Below are 26,490 nucleotides of genomic sequence, written 5' to 3' on the forward strand. Positions count from 1 at the left end.
CAACGTATCTGAATTCGGGTGTTTCCACTGCATTCAGGCTTTCCAAAAGGAGCAATGGTGTGTGGGTAGGTGAAAAAACCTGCGCACTGTAATATTGTGCATTAAAAGTGATAGAAAACAAGGAAGCTGGGGTTGGGGACAGATCACTTCAAGCATATGCAACTTTGCAACCAGAACATTAACATCAACAAAAACTGTCCCCCGGGGTGTGGACTTGGACCACACAGGAGTCTACCACAGTGAATGAAAACATGCACAGGAACCACAGGGAGGAAATGCTGGTGACGCCTCATTTAGAGCACAGCTGGGAAGCGTTGCAAAATGCCTCTGGAAGTAGGCTCCTGAGCCCGCAGGCTGCTTCCATGGCGGGCAGTGTGAGTCCAGATGGTGGCTGTCAAGCCCAGAGTAACCCATCCACAGCAGGGTCACAGGCCAACAAGTTTCCTCATGCGTGCCCTGTGCAGAGAGGCAGATTTCCCCCAGCCCATTCTTTTACAGAGAACAGAATCATTTCACGTGTGGGGGAGTCTGCAGTTCATCTCACTGTGCACAGAACCAAAGGCCTGGGCTTCTGTTTCTGCATCTCGCCCTATGCTACTCCAGTGGCCAATTACCCCCATATCTCTAGGCCCAAGGAACAGGAATCAACAAACTTATTCTATGAAGGGTTAGATAGTAAGGGTTTTCGCCTTGGAAAGTCATATGATCTCTGTCGTAACTACTCAACTGGACTGTTGTAGGCCAGCAGGCACCAGAGACAGTATGTGAACACTGAGCCTGACTGGTTCCCATCACACAGGACAACAGCAGGAGGCAGGCAGGGGCTGGCTCTCAGGCTGCAGGCCCCTGACCCCGACCCAGAACAGCACCAATTTCTGTGTTTATGTTCTCTATCTCTGAGCTGCGGCTGCCTCTTTGCTTTCTCTGTCTCTGAAGGATGTCCCCTCATTTCTTATGAACTTAACTAGAGGCCTAGTGCATGAATTTGTGCACAGGTGGGGTCCCTCGGACTGTCCAGTGATCGGGGGCTGATGGAGGCCACAGGAGGTGGGCTGATGGAGGGAGGGGCCGTGGGAGGTTGGCTGGCCAGGGGGAGGGGCTGCAAGAAGTTGGCCAGCTGGAGGGAGGGCCATGGGAGGTTGGCCAGCCAGGGGGAAGGACCGAGGAGGTTGGCCGGTGGCCCTGATTGGGGTCATCGGGGCCAGCCAGCTGAGGGAAGGGACTGCAGCCCAGGGGGAGGGACCGCGGGAGGTTGGCCAACTGCGGAAGGTTGGCTGTGGGAGTGCACTGACCACCCGGGGGCAGCTCCCGTGTTGAGCATCTGCCCCCGGGTGGTCAGTGTGTGTTATAGCGACCAGTCGACTGGTCATTTGGTCATTTGGTTGTTTGATTGTTCAGTTGCTTAGGCTTTTATATATAAATAACTAGAGGTCTGATGCATGAAATTCGTGCAAGAGTAGGCCTTCTTTCCCCTGGCTGCCCGTACCAGCTTCCCTCTGGCACCCAGGACCCAGGCTTCCCTCCAGCCCCGGCTTCGTCCAGAATGATGTCTGGTCTAATTAGCATATTACTCTTTTATTATTATAGATACCTTTTAAAGTTTCTTTACTTTAGTAAAGTGGTTTGTCCAGATCTGGATGTTTTGGGTGGCAGAGAGATTTTTTTAATACCTTGTTTTCCATTTGCTGGAAATGTGTCTGGTACTTTTTTTTTTCCCTCTCTCTTAAATGTCAACTTCTGTGTCATTATGTTTTAGAAATTCTTCCAAAAACAGAATATAGCTTGATTTTGTTTTACTTTTCAATCTGAGAGTATCTGTCATTTAACTGAATTAAGTCAATTTACACTTACTGTGATTATGGGTACATTTATATTTATTTCTGATATCTTATATTCTATTCCCTGTTTACCATGCTATTTCTAATCATTCTTGTTTTTCTTTTTCTCTAAACTACATTAATCAGGTTTTCGTTTATTTTATGTTCCACTCTAATTATTGGATATTCAACATTAAATGTCAATTCTTTTGCTGGTAGCCCTTAATATTTTAATACAAGCTCAATAAAACTGGAGTAGGGGAGGACATTTATAAAAAGAAAAAATTTAATACACAAATAACTTAAATAAAGTCTAATATCATTCCAGACGTCCACTTTCTTCCCCAATGATGGTGGGCACTTAAGTTCGTTCAGCTGATCACACTTCAGTTTCCATTTTAATGTTATTTAGTATTGATTTTTAATTCCTCCAAATTTATTTTTCAGTCAGTGTTTACCAATATTTTGCTTACCATTGCTTCTTGAATCCTACACATCCTTCTGAGTTCAATGTAGTTTCCCTGAAGTACATTTTCTAGGTGTTCTTTTAGTAAGAATCTAAGAGTAGGGAACTCTGTTCACCTTTGTTTTAAAAGCTGTTTCTATGTTGACCTCATACCTAATGATATTCTGCTTGGGTATAAAATTCTAGCTTGACAATATTTTCCCTCATGACACTGAAGATATTATCTTTTAGATAATCTAAAGATATTATCTTTTAGATTCTATTACTGCTATTGAGATATATGTTTCTGATCTATTCATTTGTAGGGAATCCCCCTCTCTTTTTTTATGCTAGCTTTTAACATTTTCTTTTAGTTTCATTTAATAGTTTCACTGAAATATTCTCATGTGTGATTTACCTTTATACTGTGCTTCTTAAATATTTGTATTTTGTACCAGTTCTGGAAATTTCTTAGTCTACATTTTTAAATATTGCCTCTTTATTATTCTCTCTATTCTCTCTTTCTGCAATTTCTTTTAGAAATATGTTGGGGCTTCTCATTTTATTTTTTGTTTCTTACTCTCACTTTTATATTTTCAACCTCTTTTTCTTTTGGTGCTGCATTTTCAGATTTTTTTTTCAGTTCTATTTTATACTTCACTAATTTGTTCTTCAGCTGTGCTTAATGTGCTATTTAACCCATTGACCAAGTGTTTTTTACAATTACAGTTTTTTTTCATTTTTATAATTTTCAAATTTTGAAATTTGAAATTTCACTTGGAACTAAAACTTGTTTTTTGGTTTAGTGTAGTGTTTAACAGCCCTGTATTCAGGTACTATAGACTGAAAGTTTGTGTCCTCCCGAACACCATATGTTTAAATCCTAACCTCCAATGTGATGGTATTAGGCGATGGGCTTCTAGGAGATGGTTAAATCGTAAAGGGAGAGCCCAGGTACAATGGTTTTAGTGCCCTTACAAAGGAGACCCCAGGGAGCAACCTTGCCCCTTCTGCCATGTGAGGTTGCAGCGAAAATACGGCTGTCTGTGAGCCTGGAAACCGGCCCTCGCCAGACACCGAGTCTGTCAGCTCCTTGCTCTTGGTTTTCCCCACCAGTAGAGCCGTGAGAAACGGGTGTTTGTTGTTTGAGCCACCCCAGCCCATGGTATTTTTGCTACAGCAGCCTGGAAGGAACTAAGACATTTGAAAAGAATGTCTGCAAATTCCATCCCCGTCCTTAGGAGATCTGTGGCCTGGTACAAGTTAGTTAATCTCTCTGTGCCTCCGTTTTCTCACCTATAAAATGGAAAAATACTAAGATCTTATAATGCAGTAATGACAGGGTTGTTGTGAGGAGTAAATGAATTCACAGTTGCAGAGCATTTAGAAAAATACCTAGCAAGTGCTCAATGCTACATATTATTATTATCATCAACATCATTCAAAGTAGCCTTGTCGTTTTGCATTTCTTATCTCTATGCTTTATTATTCCTATTAGAGTGTTACTCATTTTAAAGGTATTTTCTTTGTAGTCCCTTTCTAGTAACACATGTTTTTGCATTTAATTCTCTTGCACCTTGTGTCCACTGTCTGTGCCTCACACACGAATGTTACCTGCTTCTCCTGTCACTTCTTATCGTGAGCTCATCTTCACTGGAGCTGCTTATTTTGTGAGAATCCGCTGCCTAGTTGGTGTGTCTGTGTTCCCCGAAATGATTTTTGCGTGTGCTTATGCCAGGAGTGCCAGGAACACTCTGTTCTAGAGCCAAATTTTCTGTTCATATCTTGAAGTGGGGTTTTATGGAATAAAATAAAAAATGTAAACCCCAAGCCTAAAAAAGGATCAAATACGGAGTTTTGGGCCTCTCAGGGAATTCTGTGTCTCTCCCCGACACCCCACCTTGTTGCCTAGACAGAGACAGACAAGATTTAGTAGTGATATCTTTAAATGACATTTTAAGTGAATAAAACTCTGCTTCATAATTAATGATGAATAAGAAACCCCCTTCTTTAAAAAATAGCCATAGGGACTCTTCCTCAGCTCCAAAAAGGGATCATGAAGACCAGGTGGGCAGATTTTTTCCTCTCTTGGGCCTCACCTCACTCAAATGGAGGCCTCCTGTCTCCATGAGCTTTAAACTTAAGCCTTCAGGTTATCAGGTAGCTGCTCACATCACTCCTCTGGCTTTACGCTTCCTTTTCACAAGCTTTGATTCTCTTCCGGAACTATTGTGGAGTTTTGGTAGATGCTTCCAGTGTTTTGGGGTGTCTAGCTCTCTATCTTGCACAACTCCCAATAGACTTGGTCCTTCTCATCACACTATTTCACAACTGTCTGCCTTTCTTCCTAGTCTCCCTTCCCTCTCAATATTTACTTTCTTTTTTTTTCTTATTATTTTCCTCCATTTTGTACCAGTTACTCTCCTTCTCTGGTAGCATATTGTGATCCTACAGAGTCCCATATGTGCTTCACCAACCGGAAAAGAAAAATAGTGCTATTAATTGGTCTTCTACTGTCATTGGGACACCCAAGCATTTATGCCAAGGGCAATGCATATTGGGATGGTGCAAGAAAATTTCATTTTAAAATTACAGATTTTAATCCTGTAGAAATATTCCCTGGTGTCGCCCTTCTCTGTTCTCTAGTGAATATTTTAGATTTAATCATTCTATTTTTTATAGCTTTGATGTGTTAGTCATATTTCCTCACTGCATTCTTCACTCTGATGAACTGTGTTTTGCAAAATAACTGTGGTTGGCTATGCTGTCTTGAGGAAGGGTGCCCAGACTGGCTGATGCAAAGACTCAGGCCTCCTTGGCAGATATATTCCTATAACGAAGTTGAGAGCATTAGGCAAAACTGCCTCTCTCCTGGTAGCCATTGCCATACCCAATTCCTTTGCTCTGATTCCTCACTCACTAAGCAACCTTCTTAGATCATTTCACTCCTGTAGAACAACGAAGCCCCTGTAGAAATGCCAACCAGCAGGCATGATGCCATCGGGCACATTGTGTGACCTTTCTCCCTGAAAGTTAGTAAATTAGAATTTTGTATTATAAAGCCACAATACAGACCTCATTGAGGATTTACTGTATTTTATTGTAGTAAAATATGCATACAGGAGCTTTTACCATTTTAACATTTTTTGAGAGTATAGTTTAGTGCCATTAGGTACAGTCACATTATTGTGCAACCATCACCACCACCCATCTCCAGAACTTTTTATCATCCCAGCTGAAACTCTGCACCCATTAAACACTAATCTCCCCTTTTCCTTCCCTCAGTAACTTCTGTTCTACTTTCCCTCTCGATGAATTTGACTCTTTAAAATATCTCACATAGTGGACTCCTACAGCATTTGTTCCTTTGTGACTGGCTTATTTCATTTAGCATAATGTCCTCAAGGTTCATCCATGGTTTAGCATGTGTCAGAATTTTATTAAGCCTTTACTTGATAATGTATTGAACTTTATACCCTTTTGGGTAAGCTGATTTTTGATTAGTCACAAAGCCATAAAGCGTTTTATCTGCATAGACACTGAGATCATCTCTGACATCTCTCACTCATCAGCCCTTTAAATGCCATCTCTCCCACAGCTGCAGCTCTGGCTCTGTCATGTCTGAACCTTCCTGAGCCTTTTAACAAAAGGAAAGACTTTAGAAACACACCAGCTTCACATGAAGGGGAAATTTTTATTCTGAAATATGTTAGCTGCTTGAATTCTTAGGTGAAAATTTGAAGGCCCTGACCTTCACAAGCAGGGGAGCTGCCAGGTCTAACAAGAAAAGGATGTCTTTGGTGGTCTCAGTTTACCTTTAGCCCATCTCTGCCCTTCCCGTAACCCGGAACACCGCGGAAGGTCAATTCTTGGTCATCCACACCCAGGCACAGTTTCTTGTTACTGGTGCTTATCTCAACCCTGCTCCTCCTCCTCCCACTTAGTTCCCACAAACTTCTGATCAGTCCTGCTCTATGCCTTTCGACCACTTCCCTTTGTGGAGGAATAAGGTCCAATCTCCTTAACCTGACTTTTGAGGCTCCAAATAATAGAACCCCAAATTACCGTTCCAGACCCAGCCAAACAGGATTCTTTACTATTCTAGTCATATGTCCTAAATGTTCCTTCGTTGTCTTATTTCATGCCTTCCCTCTGATGGCAAAAATCCTCCCCAGAGTCTTTTAAAATTATGATCCTTAAACAAAGATCATCTCAAATATCTACCTTGTCCAAGAAACCTTTCAAATCCCTCCCCTTTCATATGCTTATTCCCTCTATTGAATCCTCAAAGCACTTTTATTTCTACCTCTCTTTTGGAGTCTATCAGATTATATTTTTAATTACAGTTAGCCACGTATTTGCCAGAGTGCCTCAAACTTAGTATGCTATGAATTATTTAAAGGAAGTGACTGTCTTGCTCTCTCAGAACCCCTAGCATTGCAACTTGCATAAAGTCCTTTACAAATATGTCTGTTCTAGCCTTTGCTGTTTACTTAGAGTAGGTCCATGGATCACAACCTTACATTAATCATGGAACCAGCTCTGTAACAGGTGAAACCTCCGGAGTCCTGATGGAAGGAGGGAGACGGGAGGACCCTGAAGTGTAAGCAACAGATCTGAGTGGTGGGCTGGAGGTCACTGCTGATTGTTTACCCAGAGTAAGTGGGAATTTGGTGACATTTTATTTACTACAGCATTCTGTTTTAGTGTTTGTTTTTGGTTGTGCTGTCTGGAGAAATATAAATACAAAGGACCTTAAATTCATATAAAAAATAAAGTGATATAAAAATGAAAAGAAGAATCCATGTATAATTTTTAAATATATATATATATGTATATATATATATATATATATATATATATATAATTGATTTCAGAGAGGGAGAGAGAGATAGAAACATCAATGATGAGAGAGAATCATTGATCAGCTGCCTCCTGCACGCCCCTACTGGGGATTGAGCCCACAGTCCGCAACCCGGGCATGTGCCCTTGACCGGAATCGAACCCGGGACCTTCGGTCCATAGGCCGACACTCTATCCACTGAGCCAAACTAGCTAGGGCAGAATCCATATTTTTAAAGACCTATTTTTGCTTTTCTGACAGGGGATGGGGAAAAAAATCAGATTATTCACATAGTTTCTCTAACACTGGTATGCCCAATGCTTCACAATGTTATTGGTTAAGGTACTTATAGAGAATATCGTATTTTCCAAGAAATTTTAGAAATTTAGAAAAAATGAACATAACCCTAAGAAACTACCTTTTGGTGGGATAATTTTGACTAATTCTCTATAAAATATATGATATTCATTTCTAGGTTTTTTTGCCTAATGATTTTTAAATATATGCTCTATTATAAAAAAATAATATTTAAATCATGCTTAAAGCTTCAGAGAGGAAGAAGTCTAATGGTGGGGTTTTGTTCTTAAGGGAAAATTGCTATGCTCAATTTTAGAGAAATAAATGTTAAATTGATTCTATATTGAGTACCACCTATTTGAAAGGAGTAAAAAAGCAACTGAGAAATGGAAAACTGTTAAGTAAATAAATAATAAAGTAGGTTGAACATTATAAGTACTTTCAGTTATTCATCTTAGGAGACGCTGGGTTGTGGAGCCACTGGATATCATTTCAAGATTCTTAGAAGATAGAGAATGTCCTGGAAGATGTAGGAAAAGTCCTGCTTCTTTTATTATATTTTTTAAAGGGATAAAGTGAGAGCCTAATAACCGAAGATTAGTTTACTTATCTCTAATCCTGAAATGAAGATTGTAGATCAAATCCGCAAAAAATATATTTGTGCATAGACTTCTAGAGGCACACAGGATCCTGACAAGGAATGGCGTGGCTGTCTGCAATGCAGTATTGGCCAGACAACTTTAATTTCCTTCCGTGACAGAATGATGGGATACGTAGCTCGGAAGCAAGCAATAGAGGCCATTTATCTGTCTTTGACTCAAGCTTTCAATTCTATCATACATGTGATGCCCAGCACCCGACTAGGGAAATACATCAAAACCCGTGTTTCTCAAGCTGCAAGCTCTGGTGAGTTCCATGGGACTTTTAAATGCAAGAATACATATTTTTATAGAGGATTATCTTTTTAAAAGTTCTCTACCAGTTTAAAAACAAAAATCCTAACTTCTGTTTTGCAGTAGAAAAAAATAATGTAATAGGGAGATCTTCACATAGAATGACTTCAGTTTCTCAAGTCAGTGTTTTTCAAAAAAATTTTGGGTTCTCCAATGTGTTCTGGTTCCCAGCAGGAATCAAGTGGCACAATTAAACTGGAGAACTGACAGAACTTACTGATGGGACTGTTTACAAAGGGTGAGCAGAATTTAGGGAACAGCAAAGGATGGTGCAGCTGGGAACAGCTGCTACCAGCCCTGATCTAAGGGGACTGGAGCGAGAGTAATTATAAGAAGCTAGAGAAGGCAGGGGTGTGGCAGGGGCCACCCACAGGCACTGTGGTCTTTGACAGGGGACACAGACATCCTGCCATGACCCAGCCTGAGGAAGGTATGTGAACTCAAATTATATGCAAATTCAGGGGTAGACATATGAATGTGCCTTTTCTTGCAGAGCGGGTGCATAGGTTTTTTTTGTTCTTTTTAATCAACCTTTTGCAAAATGAGTTTCAAATGTCAAGGGCTATATTTTTAAAAGAAAGAAATAAAATTCCAACTGACTTTGAGATGTTGTTGAGACTGATAGTGAATAGTCCTTATTAAGCACCTACAGGGTACAAAGTACTAAATAATACTCTATAACTAGGTAAAAAGAAGGCAGGGAAAGTTATTTAGTGTATTTTGGACCAAAAAGTAATCATTAAACTTCAACTGTGTTGGTATTTGGGAGTGAAACATGGAAGTAGAAGAGCTGGTCATGGCTGTAAATGGAATCTTGTTTGAGGACCAGGAAGGCTTTCCATTGGTGGACAAATGGAGAAGTATTTAGGAGAATCAATCAACATGTCTTGGCAATTGATTGGAGGAAGAAGGAGACAGAATCACCAGAGAAGTTTCCAAGTTTCTGGCTTATGCAGCTGATACCATGAAAACACACAGACATGAACCTATGCAGATGCACCGCACAGGCACACACGCTCCCAGTCAGGAGTTGACAGGACGATTCACCGTGATTTTTCATTTTTCTGTCTCTCCCATAGCCTCCTCTTCTCTCAATAAAACAGAAATCAAGATTTTCTAGGAGCAAACAAGAAAGAAGTTCAAACCTCTGGGGTTTGAAAGCTTATGAAGAGCATTTGGTTATTCCCACTTGGCCTAAAAAAGATGGGAAAAGTGCACACTCCACTAATGATGGCAATATTACTCTACTTCACTTTTAGCTCCGATCTTTGGTCAGTTATTGGGGTGCCTTAAAATTGCGCTCCAAACATATCTATTGCCAAAAGAAATCCCCAAACTGATGCACCTCTTAGGGGATTGTTCATTGCCATTGATTAAAAAGATGCAATAATCTCCATCTGGTTGAAATTAAACTTTGAGTCACAACCATATAAATATATATACACAATGTGACGTACTATACAAGATTGTTAGGCCTCCTGCACCCATCCCTCATTCACGCTCCCCAACTCCTAAGTGTTTCCGCTTTAGATGAGCCGCCCCCCCCACCCCGCCCCCCCGCCCACCTCCAGGAGCATCAACTCAGAGCCCATGGGGCTCTGCCTCCCAGAGGGTCCAACTGAATAGGAGGACAGACAGGGTGTGGGAAGGACCTGCTTCAGAGTCACACAAAAGGAAGGCTTTAACATTTTGAACTCAAGTCTAAAGTCAGTTGTGACTAATTCCTCCATTTATTAGGTAAATATGGAAATAACATAAAAAATACAGCCTCTTCAAAATATATCTCCTTCAAAGGAAAAAAAATTGTTAGAAGAGGGTCGAATCATTTGTGATTTCTGAAGAAAAATGAGAATCTTTGCATTACTGAGGGTTTTCATTTGAAAATAAACGTGATTACATTTCATGATAAAACCACAAACATAGGCAAACGTAAGCCTCTAATCCTACTCCGTGGTGTGCTGAGATCATGCAAGGGGAGAAAGAAGTATGGTCATATTTCCCAAAGGGTTGCTTTTTAATGTAGACCTATCTTTTTTTTTTTTTAATATATTTTATTGATTTTTTACAGAGAGGAAGGGAGAGAGATAGAGAGTTAGAAACATCAATGATGAGAGAAACATCGATCAGCTGCCTCCTGCACATCTCCTACTGGGGAGGTGCCCGCAACCAAGGTACATGCCCCCGACCGGAATCGAACCTGGGACCTTTCAGTCCGCAAGCCGACGCTCTATCCACTGAGCCAAACCGGTTTCGGCAATGTAGACCTATCTTACATGCACAGTTTTTTCTGTAAATATTTTGAGTGTGCATGATCTATTCCTGTCACTTGACCAATACCGAGGGTGCCTGACAACATTCTATCATGAATTTCTGGATGGGTTTCCGAAACAGTGACCGGGAACCGTGTCTACAAATGGCTGATCTATTTCGATATGAGCTTAATTAATGCTGCATATGAAACTCCAAATGTCACAGTTCAGGAGTTTTAAATGTTTAATTATTACACTGACTTCTAAAATAAAATCTGAACTTAATGAATGTATTAAATTCTTTTAAAATAAATTCATTTTTTTAGGAGAAAGGGGTTTTTATAAAATCACTCTAAAATGATTTTAGCATGTGGATGAGAACTCTATGAAAATGCCACAAATGATATGTAATGTCAACATGACAACTTGAACTTGCAGGGAAGAGTTGGACTGTCCAGTTATGATGGCTGGTCACGCAGTCCAAGCCGCTGTTTGATGAAGTTGGAGATTAGGAGCTGGGGCTGGGGCTGGTACTCCACCAGGATAACATGGGGCAAGTTAATCTGGTCACATTCAAGTCTGTCCAGGAGTGTCACACAGACCGCAGCAGCCGGGAGGGCAAGCAACACCTTTACTGAACAAATGGGCTCATCTTTTGTGTAGAAACATTAGCCAAACATCCCAATGTCCCTAACACACGTACTTTGGGTTACTTTCTCTGTCATGTGGATGCAACCCAGGGACCTCTCTAGCCTTCTGTATCACCCATATTTCTATGGACTCTCACCAAACACCGCATCTAAATAAGTTAATGGAAATAATTTTAAGTGTTCTCTGTTCTCCTTGTCTCTACAATTGGCTAGATGAAAGGAAAGCTTGTCTAGAACAAGGAGAGATCCTTGCCACTCAAGACACACAGAGCTCCAGTTTCCTATCCTATTCCCAGTTAGATGAGGCTCTTCTGACTTGAGGATATAACTGCAGGGCTGGCCATTATTCCTAGATGACATTCAACATCTTGGTGCAATGTTTAGTTTGCCTGCTGCAGTCTGGCTGAAGATTAAAGTAAATATAAAAGCAATGAATGTGAATAAATAAATAAATAAATAGCAAAAGCTATGAATGCAGACCTAAGGAAATAGCAATAAAGCTGAGTACGAGCCCTCATGAAATTGGAGAAGAAAAATATTAAAGGAAATACTTAAGTAGGAGAATCAACTCCACGAACGAGCAAATTTATTAGCATTTAGTTTCTAAAGAGTGGGAATAAAATCCTAAGATAGATGCGGAAGTAGGGAAAAAGAACAGACACCTTTTGCTAAAAAACAACCTGAAACTCTTGTGGAAAGTCACCACGATGGTAATGTCTTTGGTTTGTTTCATCAAGGAGAACCAGAGAGCGAAAACGGGCCTCCTACAAATTCTTTATTGTCAGTTTCACATGAAGTCTTTGATTGCAAGCAATGTGGTCATACACAATGAAATCGGTGTCAAGCAATTTGAACTGATAGTGTAATCATCTCTATCTTCGTCTGCGGCATTTTAGAAAAGGATTTCAGGGTTGATGGGATGAGATGTGGCTATGTTAACAAGCTTCGAGGGCATGGAGATAAAGTTGGGCTGGAGTGTTATATTTATTTCTTTAACCTCCCCACTATTTCAGACTTCTTTATAAGATCTGGGTTTGGAAAGGAGAAATGAATTGTATTTATAATAGATGCTATCTTTTCAGTTTCGCTGAGCTCTTGCTATCTGCCAGGTATTTACGAAACCACTTAGTCCTTACAGCTGTACCATGAGCTAGCCATTATTTTATCCCTTTTGACAGATGATGAAATGAGGGCTTAGGGAGGTCAAACACATGGCCCAGTCAGTATGCACAGCTAGTAAATAGCCATCCAATTCCCAGCTTCCTAAACTGCTAAGAAGAGTTACCTCCCTTCCATCCACCTGTCACCTGAGCGCCATGGCACGTGGTGAACCATTAGGCAGACCTGCCCTGACCCATCGGTCAAAGAACCCTCTTGTTCAGCAACGTGAAAAGGAATGGAAATATGCGACGTGAGCTGAGCCAAATATTTCATCACCAGGGACCCTCTTTATTCAAAACTCAGTTGTAAAGCAACTTGGCTGGATGGGTAAACAAGCAAATGGAAGGGCTAGAAAATTCCTCAGCTTTTCAAGTTAATGATCAGCAAGCTTGTGGTGGAGCCTGGCCTGGGCTGGCGGCTGCAAGGAAAGGCTGCAAGCTTTTCTCTAATCCTTCCCTTGGAAGAGGGATGAAAGGAAACCTCGCTCTGTAGCTTTCAGAGTGGGAGCTGACTAAACATTTTATCTGGAGATTTCAAGGGTGATGCCAGAGATGGGAAAGAACAGGGCAGAGCAACCTCAGTGGTGTTTTCTCGACCCCAAAGGCCCCATTAACAAGCAGCACATAACAATCTTGTCACCTGAAATTACTGTTTCCATGAGCAATGAAAGGGCATTAATTGCCCCAAACAAGTTGTCAAAATCAGGTCTGACAACTTTACTAGCAGAATCCTCAGACTGGGCAGGAAGGGTGGCTCCTGTGGAGGGACACAGTGTCCTGGCTGTCACCGACGAGGTGGTCAGCTAACTGACGTCAGGTCTGCAATGTGCTGGGGACACACCCCAGTACAAACACGGAGCTCAGGCCTCAGCGGCACCGGGAACTCTCAGCAATTGTCAGCTCTTTGGCATCATTTGTGGTCCCTTTGATAATCTGATGAAAGTTGTGTATTTTTGTGACTCTCTTTTCACAAAACTATACACACACAGTATTTGTGTATAATTTCAGAGGGTTCAGGGCCCCTGAAGCCCACCCATGAATCCTTAGGAGTCCATGGCCCTCTGCTTTCACCCCAACTTTCTGAATGGACTTCCAGGAAAATTTCCCATAAGCTGTAGGCAAAGACAGCAAGGCCCGCCACAGATTCCCCGTGGACAACAGAGCTCAGGCAGGCTGGGCCTCGGAAAGGGGCAAAGCAGCCAGGCTCGCTCGGGCCTTCCCAGCCTGCTCTGTGCCAGCGCCTCTTCCACTCCTGGCCCTTTCCATGGCCCCCTTCACTCCTCACGCTTTGATTTCATCAGGCAGACCCGTGTTTGCTCCCTGTACGCCTGGTGCAAAGCGTAGGAGTCTCGACAACCTAGAGCCTTCGCACTGCCTCTGTCTCCCCTCAATCTGTCGTCCGGGAATCAACAACTAAGTGGAGAAAATTCATATTCAAAGCGGCTGACCAAAGCTAAGCAGCCTAGAAACAATTTGTTCTTCTCAATTGGTGTCTCTCAGAATGTGCTCCACCGGTTGCCTCCATCCGAACCGGAGCTGGTTAGTAATGCAGACCCAGGCTCTGTCCCTGATATGCAGTTAGGGGGAGAGGTGGAGAGGCCAGTGAGTCTGCATTTTAGTTTTTTATTTTTACCCTCACCTAAGGATACGTTTATTGATGAGAGAGAGAGAGAGAGAGAGAGAGAGAGAGAGAGAGAGAGAGAGAGAGACATCAGTCATTTGCCTCCCATGTATACCTAACCGGGGATCAAACCCTCAGCCTTTTAGTGTATAGGACAGTGCTCCAACTGAGCCAGGGTGTGAATCTGCATTTAAAAAATCTTCCCAGTTAAGTTATTTGCATATAGTAGGGCCTTGACTTACCAGTGTCCTGACTAACGAGTTTTTTGAGATACCAGCTGTCTCTAGGCTGATTTTTTGCATTGAGTTGATAGAGTAATTTGAGTTAACGAGCTCGTTAACGAGCTCCTTAACGAGCTGTCTCGGAACGAATTAAACTCGTAAGTCAAGGCCCCACTGTATTAATATTTGAGAACTATTGCTTTAAAGATGTTAAACTCTATCCTGAATCAAATCAAGTTACAACAAATGTGCAAACCTGGACCCTAGTACTTTAGGCTTCCAAAGAAATGCAGAATTAGAACCAAGATTTAGCGTTTAGTCTATCAAGAATCATCTCTTTTATAAAAGTGTTATTGAGTACACTGTCCACTATCATATGGATGATAATTTAACTTAAGTTTAAGTTTTGAATAAAGTTTTTATGGTAAACCTCAAATGCTTTTTTATTTTATTTTATTAGATAATGAATGTTGTGTAACTCAATGTGTTTCCATTTTCAACTTGGCCTCCAGAAAACTCAAAACTAAATAGAAGTCTTTAGAGTTAGAATTGCACTCCCAGGTAGCCTCTTTGGTATTGAGAAATACCCAGCTACTCCCTTAAATATGTGCTTTTTATTCTCCTTACCTTGCTTAAGTTATAGTATACATTCATCTTTTATTGCTTCTGCTAATGCCTTTTAAAAAGAAGCGTATGAGTAATCTGTCGCTAGATAAAATATGCTGCTCTTTCACATTTTATGGGATAGTGGAGGGAAGGGGTGTGAGGAGACAGGAGGTCTTGTTCTAGTCCACCTGTTTCGACCTAGCTGTGTTTCTTCAGGCAGGTTACCTACACTCTTTAGGCCTCATTTCACTCTCAGAGAAAGGAGCAGGTGATCTCTCTCCCAAGTCCACACATTCAGCTTATGTCTCACATCATCTAGTTGGTGTGAGGACTATAAGGTTCACCTGCAACCTTGGGGACTTGACCTCTACTGGATGCTGGACCCCCAACCAGAAATGTGTCAGGATGGCCAGAGGATGGAGCCTGGTGTGTTGTGGGTGGGGGTTCCAGTCGGGGCGCCCAGGATGCCTCCCTGGGGCAGAGCAGGGGAGGGGTGGGTCAAAGGTAATGCCAACCCCACAAAGGGCTGAGCTGCGGCCCTAAATGTTTCTCTAATGGGTGATGGGTTGGTAATGGGCAGGGAGGACTAGAATAGAGGCAAGAGAATAGAATGAAAAGGAATCAAATAAAACTATAGATGCTGATCTTGATTAAAAATATGTAAAACCCAAGAAAGTAAGAAGAAACCATTCTGTTAAATGTTGTCTTTGTAAAAGCAGTAAATGAATGACTAGCTATTTATACCTGATTTCCCAGATATAATGACTGATTATCTTGGCAAAATAACCGCTATGCATACTAAGGAATACGTATCAACTTAACACTTTGATTCCAACACTAACCCTCTGGGTATATGCTTAGCCCTTAGGGTTTGTTTGCTAAAGTAGCACAACCCTCTGTTCAAAACCTTTAAAATAGAAACGTCTGCTTTTGTTGTTGTTGTGATTATGAACAGAGACTATGAACCCGTGTATGCATGGGAGGCTGCTGGGAAGAGGGGCCTCCAGTGGGACAGAGCTGGTTCAAACTCCAGCTCAGCTACTCTGTAACTGTGAGACCCCCTCTGAGCCGCAGTTTCTTGTTCTCTGATGAGGGTGAAGAAAGCTGCAGTTGGTTGCCTCACACTCTTGTGTAATAACATTTCGAAACCCCGATTTTCCTCCGCTTTAGAGGTAAGGAACGCTCCAGGCCCAGACTGGATAGAATCCTTTTTACTTTATCAGTGATCACCGTGCAGTGCCTAAAGCCCAATATCCTTCATTGCTGGGACCAGCACAAGAACATAAAATGGAATTAAAGCACGATTTTGCTCCCTTTCATTGAAATGTAATGAAGTCATATTAGGAAGTCTGAATGTGTCCCCGAGTTACCAGCGTCTGTCAAAAGAAATAACATTGAATTCTTCCTTTGCCCTAAAGGAAAACCACAGTGAGTGCTGTGAACTCCAGAGACAAAGAGGATTTAAGCAGAACCTAATCTCAGATAAATATTAGGTTTCATATAGTGCCATGCAAGCAAGTGTGTGTCAGAAGGCAGCATTGTCTTTTAAAAATGGATACAGACTGAACATACTTATCACAAGCTCACAGTGCAGGACTATCATCTTTAATCAGAATGTCAGGGGTAATTAAAATAGATTTTGCTCTAAGAGAGGGGCAGATGTGTGTGTGCACCTTATAAAATCACAGGTGAATGCATTTATGCAGCATTGCACAGGGGTTTCCAGTATTCTGGAGGTGCAGCCGTTCAGGGTAGAATAATTTCATGAATGCCACTGTTTCCCTTCCTGAATCTTTGTTAATGCAGCATTGGACCCCACTATTCTTTTCAGGATAATGAGATCAGGATAACACGTTTCAAGCAATTTGTCCACCTATGAAATAGCAAGAGACTCGTGGGTACAGATAAAGCAGAAATATCATTGGAATTTTCCAGAAAAGGGGAGGTTTAAACTTAAGGCTTTGTCTGTTCCTATTTGGACAGATGAGAGGCACTCCATAGTCCTTGAGACAATTCCAAGCCAGTTGAATTGGCTATAGTCATTTTCCATGGTAAATAAGTGTTGGGTAGCCACTCTTTTCATTTGTTTGTTTGATCATTTAGCAAATATTTACTGAATGTCCACATGGCAGATATCATTCTAAGTGCTGGGGATAAAGCAAGAAAATGACAACATCCCTGTTGTCGTGGTGCTTACATTGGAGGAGAGAGATGCTAAATACATACATTCATGCATTAATATAAGTAAAGTCATATGTAAGTGAATATATAAAGAAACTAAAAATATAGTCTATAGGGGCAATGCAGAGAAGTGAAGCAGAATGCCTGAGTAGAATGAATGTGAGTAGGTTTAGTTCAGGTAGTCACTCACGGCTTCTCTGATGAAGTGAGATGTATGTTGAATCCCTTATTAATTATAAAGATAAGAAGCGGTAATCCACATGGATCCAAGACCTCCTTGTCTCAGGTGGACACAAAAAGGTCCAAACTCAGTGAGTGACTCCTCTGAGTTAGGACAATGGGGTCTCTAGAAGACCTTTGTTTCAATAATAAGTTGTTATTTATAAGGTAAAACCATTAGCCATCATCACTTTAGTATGAAGTCAGATTGGGGTCAGTCAGCTGGTAGTGGTAAAGGGACAGAAAGGCCATTCAAAAGGCTGCCTGGAGAGACAGGGTCGGTTGAGCCATTACGACAGTGGGAGTGAGATGGGGATGAGGAACAGGCCTGGGAGGCCAGCTCAGCCGGGCCCTGAGCTTGGTGCCAGGTGAGAAATATTTCCCCATGTGGCTTACCATTGGGATAGCCTCTCCAACGTCCTCTATGCTAAAACAGTTGCTCGTGAAGGCTCCCTCAGCCCTTCCCCTGAGCAAGCTTTTCTAACTCACACAGAGCTTTCCCACGCTTCACACTGTGGGGGAAGCATCTTATGAAGCGATGAAAGATTGGGACACGGTAGCATCATATGCATGTGGCTTTTGTCTATGTCAGTGGTTCTCAACCTTGGCTGCACATTAGAATCACCTGGGAATCTTTTTAAAATCCTGATTTCTGGGCCCCATCCTCCAGAAATTCTGTTTCTTTGTTACTAATGTTGTGGCCCCACCCCATAACAAAGAAACAGAATTTCCGGAGGATGAGAATTTCCAGAAATCAGGATTTTAAAAAGATTCCCAGGTGATTCAAATGTGCAGCCAAGGTTGAGAACCACTGGTCTAAGTTCTTGGGGCAGTGTACCAAGAATTCAGCTTTCAAATCCGTGGAGTTTTCACCACAAAGAAACTCAGATAGAAACACTCCAAAGAACTGCAGAATTACAGAGGTACAGGCAGCCTTCCGTGCGAATGTTGGCAGCCCAGAGGGCTCTGCTCAACGACACGGCTGCAGCCGTGGCCTGCCGAGGGCTGTGGGCAGGCGGAAGTCAGCTACCAACAGCAGCAGAGAAAGAAAACTGCCGCGGGCAGCAGGAACGACAGCAAGCAGACAGGAAAGAGTCCAGGAGGGGCCTGCAGGTGGCAGAGAGCAAGACCAAGGACTTGCAGCAAGGTCAGAAAAATCCCCATAACAGAATAATTCCTCCGAGATTTTGGCAACATTTTCTAAGAGAGACAGACCTGGCTCCAAGGGTTCACAAGCCTGAACTCTCCTTGGCTGTCAATTCGTGCCTCTTCAGAAAGAACGGAAGGTCATCACCACACTTATATCAGGATAGCATGTTTGTACTTAGGTATTTTATGTTTAACTAAACTGGTTCCTAAATTCTGCTCATTTGCATATTGGTGGAGCTGTGACTCAAGCACCCGCTTGTTGTTTCTATAATAAAGAAATGTGAAGAGCATTTCCTGGAACCGAAGTACCTGAATCCAGGTGTTTCTGTAGGCTGTGTGCTAAGCGGGCTGCTCTTAGGCAAGGGCAAGCTGCCCCAGCTGGGGTTCCCGCTCTCACTAACGGGTGCAGAGAAAATCAGATGCGATTGTTTCTCTGAAAGGGGCTTTAATGATGACCTTCGAAAGAGGACAAGGATGCATTTGCATCTTCAACCTAAATAGCACAAAGATTGGCTTGGACGCGTAGAGATGGAAGTAATTAAGGATAGTGGTTCTACAAATTAATCTCTTCTTCTGAATTATAAAGTCTTTCTAAATGTAATTTTAGAAAAGGTACCACATACATTTTGTTTGTACTTTTGTATATTCATATTGATTGACTGTAAGGATGAATATTGAAATTAAAATTCCAGTGCGATCGAGTGAAGCATTGTGGAGCGATAACTCTTTACTGGGTTTCTTTTCTGGGCGCCAGGACAGGAGTCTCTCCATGTGTTTCTGCCAGTTTCACCAGCCCCTCCTCCTTAGTCGCCTTTGCTGGATCTCCCTCCCCTCCCTTAACTTCTAACCAAGGACCTTTTCTCATCTGTTTCTATACTCATTCTCGTTGTCATCTCATCGGCTGCATGGCTTTAATTGCCAGCTATATGCTGTCAATGTACAATTTTACTTCTCCAGCCCAAACTTCTTGCCTAAACTCTAGACCAGTGATGGCAAACCTTTTGAGCTCAGCGTGTCAGCATTTTGAAAAACCCTAACTTAACTCTGGTGCCGGGTCACATATAGAAATTTTTTTGATATTTGCAACCATAGTAAAACAAAGATTTATATTTTTGATATTTATTTTATATATTTAAATGCCATTTAACAAAGAAAAATTAACCAAAAAAATGTCATAGGTTCGCCATCACTGCTCTAGACTCATAAATCCATCTGCTTGCTTAGCCTCCATTTGATGTCTACAGCCCCAAATCCTCACCTAATTTTCTCTCTCCCAACTAATTACAACTCCATCCTTCCAGATGTTTGGGCCAAAAACCTGGATATCATTCTTAAGTCCTGTCTTTTTCTCAACATTCACATTGCATTGTCAACAAATTTCTTTAGTTTGCCTTCAGATGTACCTAGACTTAGGCTATACACCACCTCCACTGCCCTCACCCTGGTCCACCACCTCTCCTGGCCTGCTGCATTTGCCCTCGTATTCTCCTCCCTGCCTCTGCCCTTCACCCCAGAAGGCTCTTCCTAACCTAGCAGGCAGTGTGGTCCTGTTAAAACCTAAGTCCTGCCGAAACCGGTTTGGCTCAGTGGATAGAGCGTTGGCCTGCAGACTGAAAGGTTCCAGGTTCGATTCCGGTCAAGGGAATGTACCTGGGTTGCGGGCACATCCCCAGTGGGAGATGTGCAGGAGGCAGCTGATCGATGTTTCTCTCTCATCAATGTTTCTAACTCTCTATCTCTCTCCCTTCCTCTCTGTAAAAAAATCAATAAAATATATATTAAAAAAATCACAAAAAAATCCCTAAGTCCTACCTAGCCACTTCTCTCTTCAAAGCCCTCCAATGACTTCCCATGTTGCTCAGAGTGAAAGTCACACTCCTCCCAGTGACCACACCACCTGCACCTGCCATCTCCGCCACTCTCCACTGCTGTCCCTCCCCTCCGGCCTCACTGGCCTCCTAGTTCCTCCCACACCCCTGCATGCTCCTGCCACGTGCCTTAGATCTGCGTTTCCCAGACTGCTCTTTACCTTATTTCCACATGGCATTTTCTAAAATGGCACCTTCTCTGTGCATCCTTCCCTGACCATGACACTTAAAATGATGGTTTCCTCCCTATTTTGGCCATCCTTGTTCCTTTCCCTGCCTTGTTTTAGCCATAGCACTCTTCAGCATCTGATGTGTCACTGAGTTATTAGACATTAGTCTTTGTTGTTCGTCTCTCTCACTAGGTTCCATAAGTGGAGATTTTATCTGTGGTGTCCACCGCTATATACTCAGGGCTTGAGCACTGAAGCCACTTGCTGATGCACAGAAGAAACTCCTTTGTCTAGGAAGAAAATGATCGAGATAAATCTTATCAGTCAAAATCTGATTTAAAAACCAGCCTTGTAATTATGCCATGCACTCAGTAGGCACACTATAAAACACATTTGAGCCGAAACCGGTTTGGCTCAGTGGATAGAGCGTCGACTTGCGGACTGAAGGGTCCCAGGTTCGATTCCGGTCAAGGGCATGTACCTGGGTTGTGGGCACATCCCCAGTGGGAGATGTGCAGGAGGCAGCTGATCGATGTTTCTTTCTCATCGATGTTTCTAACTCTCTATCCCTCTCCCTTCCTCTCTGTAAAAAATCAATAAAATATATATATTTTTTTTAAAAAAACACATTTGAATCAATGACATATTTTATGGATATTTTTTTCTGGAAAAAAGATAGTCCCTGTGTGAAACGCAAAACTGTAAGTTCTAAAAAAAGTTGCTCCAACATTTTCTTGGACATCAAAACCATTATTTTAGATGGTGCTATTATGCTATAGATCTTAGGATTTCATAGTCAACTTAATAAAGAATACTTTATTCACTTTGCAGCTTTACTCTCATCCATCGAAAAAATTTTTAAAAATTAAATCTAAAAGATGGCTATGAAAATAATTAAAAATCAGAAAGAATAGTTATACTGACTAGTGCTCATGAAAGTTACGTTTTACTTCAATAAGTTTTCTTGGTGCTGGTCCAAGGTTGGTGTTTCTATTGAATAATTTCACCGAAAATAAAAATACATGCTGCACCCATTTGGTTTCTTAATATCATTTTCCACTAAAAGGGACAATAACTTGCTGGAGAAATGGCTAATATCAGACCTGAGTCAAGGAAAATGCAACTGGTGCCTCAGCATCCTGTTGTGCCTGAAAGTGAGAAAATTCTCAAGAGCTAATAGGTTTACTTCAAAGGGACAAAAAAAGGGGGTGCAATAGAGGAGCCTCTTCCTGGCCAAATTTGGGATAATTTGAGTATCAAAAAAATAATGACAGATCCACTTATAACACATTGAATTGAATAAAATCCACAATACAACAATGACTCATCCCAACCAAAAAGAAAAAAAGAGATAAAGGCAGAAATGTGTGTGAGGATGTAAAGCTCGTTTTAAAGAAGAATGCTAGCTAATAAACATAGGAGGAACAATGGAGTGAGAAAAACCATCATTTTGTAGCCCATGCTAAAATCATTGGGTAAAAGATGGCCGGGTTATAGGGTATTCACACAGTGCCAGATTATCTATCACCCCAGAGATTACTTGCTACTTACAGAGCGAGGACTTTAGCTTTTCAATGGCATGAGATGGCAGTTACCACTTGAACCAAGTGATGCAACTCGAAATTACTAATAGTGGAACACCCTCACATTACATCTCCTTGATGCGGTGCAATGGAGAGTTTCCATTACTCGGAAGTGTTTTTGCCATACAATTGTATCTAATCAAGTCACTTGACCTCACTTCCACTTTACAAGAAAAATGCAGCCTAGAGGAGCAAGTGAAACCCCATGGTGAACCACACAGGCAGATCTAGAACATTGGATATTCTACAAGATAATAGCCTGGACTAAAAAAAAAACCACACAAAACAAACCTACTGTCTTGAGAAAAAAGAAAAGTAAGGTGAATATTCTAGATGTAATAACTACAGAGATATAACAAGTAATATAATGTATAAAATTAATTTGATATTGGTTAAGGAAAAATTCTATAAAAGATATTTTAGAAAAATTTAAATATGGGATGGATGTTAAGTCTTTTTATGAAACGTATTTAATTTTTTTTAGCCTTTTTTGTTTTGATATGGTATTGTGGTCATTAGGAGAATATTTTTATTCTTAGGAAATGATGCTGAGGTACAAGAGTTAAGTGCCATGATATTTACAATTCATTTATAAATGATTCAGGAGCAAAGACAAATAGGGGTGCTTTATACACACACACACACACACACACACACACACATATATATATATACACATACACATACATATATATGTATATATACATATATACATATATATATACACTTAGAGAGCATGCACAAATGTGGCAAAATACTAAAAATTATTGAATCTTGGTAAAGAGCATATAGGTATCTATTAAGCTATTCTTTCAATTTTCTGTATTATTGAAATTTTTCAAAATAGAAAGTTGGAAAAAACAAAAATGCATGCAAATTAACTTTAAAAATGCACCACTATTCCACTCACTATTTTTGAAATATGTTATTTGTGCCATGTCTTTTTTTTTTTAATTAAATCTTTATTGTTCAGATTATTACATTTGTTCCTCTTTTTTCCCCCCCATAACTCCCCTCCTCCCAGTTCCCGCCCCACCCTCCGCCCTCACTCCCCACCCACTGTCCTCATCCATAGGTGCACGATTTTTGTCCAGTCTCTTCCTGCATCTCCCACACCCCTTTCCCCCCCAAGAATAGTCAGTCCATTCCCTTTCTATGTCCCTGATTCTATTATAATCAACAGTTCATTCTGTTCATCGGATTATTTATTCACTTGATTCTTAGATTCACTTGTTGATAGATGCATATTTGTTGTTCATAATTTGTATCTTTACCTTTTTCTTCCTCTTCCTCTTCTTAAAGGATACCTTTCAGCATTTCATATAATCCTGGTTTGGTGGTGATGAACTCCTTTAGCTTTTCCTTATCTGGGAAGCTCTTTATCTGACCTTCAATTCTGAATGATAGCTTTGCTGGATAAAGTAATCTTGGTTGTAGGTTCTTGGTGTTCATCACTTTGAATATTTCTTGCCACTCCCTTCTGGACTGCAAAGTTTCTGTTGAGAAATCAGCTGACAGTTGTATGGGTATTCCCTTGTAGGTAACTGAGTTTCTTTCTCTTGCTGTTTTTAAGATTCTCTCTTTATCTTTTGCTCTTGGCATTTTAATTATGATGTGTCTTGGTGTGGTCCTCTTTGGATTCCTTTTGTTTGGGGTTCTCCGCGCTTCTTGGACCTGTAAGTCCATTTCTTTCACCAGGTGAGGGAAGTTTTCTGTCATTATTTCTTCAAATAGGTTTTCAATATCTTGCTCTCTCTCATCTTCTGGCACCCCTATAATTCTGATGTTGGTACGCTTGAAGCTGTCCCAGAGGCTCCTTACACTATCCTCGCATTTTTGGATTCTTTTTTCATTTTGCTTTTCCAGTTGGGTGTTTTTTGCTTCCTCGCATTTCAAATCATTGACTTGATTCTTGCGCTCCTCTGTTCTGCTGTCGGGAGTCTGTATAATATTCTTTATTTCAGTCAGTGTATGCTTAATTTCTAGTTGGTTCCCCAATATAACATCGAGGGTCTCATTAGTTTTCTTGTAGATCTCATTAAGTTTATCGGCGGCTTCTAAACAGTTCTTGAGAGACCTTAAAAGTGTGGTTCTGAACTCTAGATCTTCCATTGACAATTTTGTCCTGTTTCTTTGTCTCCGCATTTTGTTATGCTTCCTTGATGCACCCCCTAGTGGTCTTTGTTCGTGGTCTTATAGTTAAATTTTGATTGTTGTAGCTAATTCCAGGGAGGGTTTGACCTCCAGGCCAAGTGGCTATGAGAATCAGCTGTGTCAGCAGTGAGAGAACTTCTGTCCTCTAGGGAGGTGCTAATCTGGCGTTTGCCTGAGGCTATCCGGCAAATGCCTCTGTGCAGGGCTTGGCCGGGGCGGGTCGCACAGGATCAACAGGGTGGGCCGGAGAGAGCAGTGATGGCGGCTCTCAGTCCTGTCCCCAGGGGCTCTGCCTCTCTGAGTCCCAGCACCCGCTGCAAAGCTAGGAGAGAAAGCTGCACTCGCTCTGACCGAAGCCAGACAGACCCGCTTCTCCCGTTTGAGTCTGGGTCCCTAAAGACTCGCCCGGATCTGGAGCTCAGAGTCTGCGACTCCCTCCCGATTGAAAACGCCAACCGCGCCCTCCGCCGCCAGCCCGCTCCGCGTGCGCACTCCGCACCTCAGAATTTGACTTCAGCACTGCGCCTCCTCTGAGTGTCCGTATGCGTTTCTCTTTCCTCCTAGTTGTAGGACTTCCACTCAGCCAGCGTTCCAGTGGTTCTGGGTGATGTCCCTCCGTCTTTTAGTTTCACTTTTGAAGTAGTTGTTCAAAGCAGCAAACTCCGGCGTTAACCTATGCCGCCATCTTGGTTCTCTCCTGTGATCATTGTGCCATGTCTTGATAAATTAAATTGTAATAGAAAATAGCAGCCACTACCCAGATGAAGAAAGTGGAACTTTCTGTCACGTCCTAGCTACATAACCCACTGGCTGGTGACCTTGGGCAACTTGCTTTTGACCCTTAAGGTTTGGTTTCCTCATTTGCATGATGGGAATAACATCCTGCCCACTCACAAGACGTTGTGAGATAATCCATATTATAAACAATTGTAAGGCATGCATTTAACCTAAAGGACTCTATAGCTTTTTCTTCTCCTGCAGCGTGAAAGTAACTTTAGAAAAGAAGAGACTTGCACCCTAGGCATTCATGAAGAACTTACCGTTCAGACCACAGAGTCCACACATGGCCGCCAACACTGTAGATTCCATCTCGATATTCCTGACAGCAGCTATCTGTGCTCTCTTCAAATGGTCTACCTTTTTCTCTCTGGAAAGCTGCACAGGGCTCCAGCTAGTCGACCCTGGCCTGAAAGAGACAGAGAGCAGTGAGCAACCTGATGAGGACAGTGGCAGCGGCGCCACCAAGAGGCTTGCTGTCAGCTGAGTGCTCCGCAGCTGACTCTGACTCCTGGGCCTGCGCCCCAGGTAGGATAAACCCGCTGACCGAGTCTTCCTATCACTGGACCGGGAGCAAGGCTGTGCCCAACTCCAGTGTCTCCTGTGTAGAGAGTAGTCTCCACGGTGCTGAGTGCCCTGGCTCTGGGGCAGGTGGCCATGGCAACCAGCACTGTGCCCAGGGATAATGGAATTAGAAAATCATCATTTTGTAACCCAGGCTAAAATCATTGGGTAAAAGAGAGTTGGGTTACAAGATATTCACATAGTGCCAAATTGTCACTCCAGAGATTACTTGCTACTTTCAAAGAGGAAATGTTGAACCTGAGGGTCACTGAGAGATCTGCCCTTTGAGGAAAATCTCTGGTTGGCTCCCGGGACTGGGGGATGGCCTGGGGCCAGGAGCTGGGGGAGAAGAGACGTCGAACCTTAGTGATGCTCTGAGCTCCTTGAGGAGCAGGGCCATGGTTTGGACACTGCAACTCTGCATCTACCCATCGTGACAATGGTACCAATGTGTCCACCTTCTTCTCCCCACACAGCTCCAAGCTGCCTGCACCCTTTGGTGATCACCTTTTCCCTTCTGTGATGCTCTCGGTGTTCACTTATCATTTAATCTCTCTTGTATCAATTAGTGGGGCTGGAAGGAGGTGGAAAAAATCTAACGCTCCAACTCCTCCTCCACCCTGCAGGCTCTGGGAACAGACTTCTCCCCACCACACGCCCAAGGATGGCCTGGGTTGGAGCAGGGAGGCCAACAGCACTCTGTCACCATCATTATTTGCACAGTCCTCTGTTTGGCTTCCTTTCCTCGCTTTTAATCTTTCAGGCTACTTCCCCCCTGGCTGTCTGCTTCTCCTTGTCCCTTCCTCCTTAAGGCTGCCTGCCAGCCCCTCTAATATAGTGTTCTTTAAGCAATTCCAACTCAGATGTCCCAGACGCCAAGCAGGTGATGTCAGTGAGGTCTGCAGGACCTGAAGGGAGCCGCCGCCCTCCCCTTCATTGAATGTCAGCTGAGTGCTCCTTGGT

General features: G+C 42.2%; 1 protein-coding gene across 1 annotated transcript in view; it reads right to left on the bottom strand.

Annotated features, from left to right (window-relative positions):
- Positions 1-11,062: 11,062 nt before the first annotated feature.
- UPP2 (uridine phosphorylase 2) overlaps positions 11,063-26,490 on the bottom strand; it is a gene marked incomplete at both ends in the record, with an annotated part of 32,549 nt that continues 17,121 nt past the window's right edge. Inside the window, 3 exon segments of the mRNA XM_081095907.1 lie at positions 11,063-11,238; positions 25,227-25,337; positions 25,340-25,372. Coding sequence (XP_080952033.1) covers positions 11,063-11,238; positions 25,227-25,337; positions 25,340-25,372 — 320 coding nt within the window.

Source organism: Myotis nattereri, assembly GCF_964212035.1.
Source record: "Myotis nattereri genome assembly, chromosome: 7".
Taxonomy (NCBI): domain Eukaryota; kingdom Metazoa; phylum Chordata; class Mammalia; order Chiroptera; family Vespertilionidae; genus Myotis; species Myotis nattereri.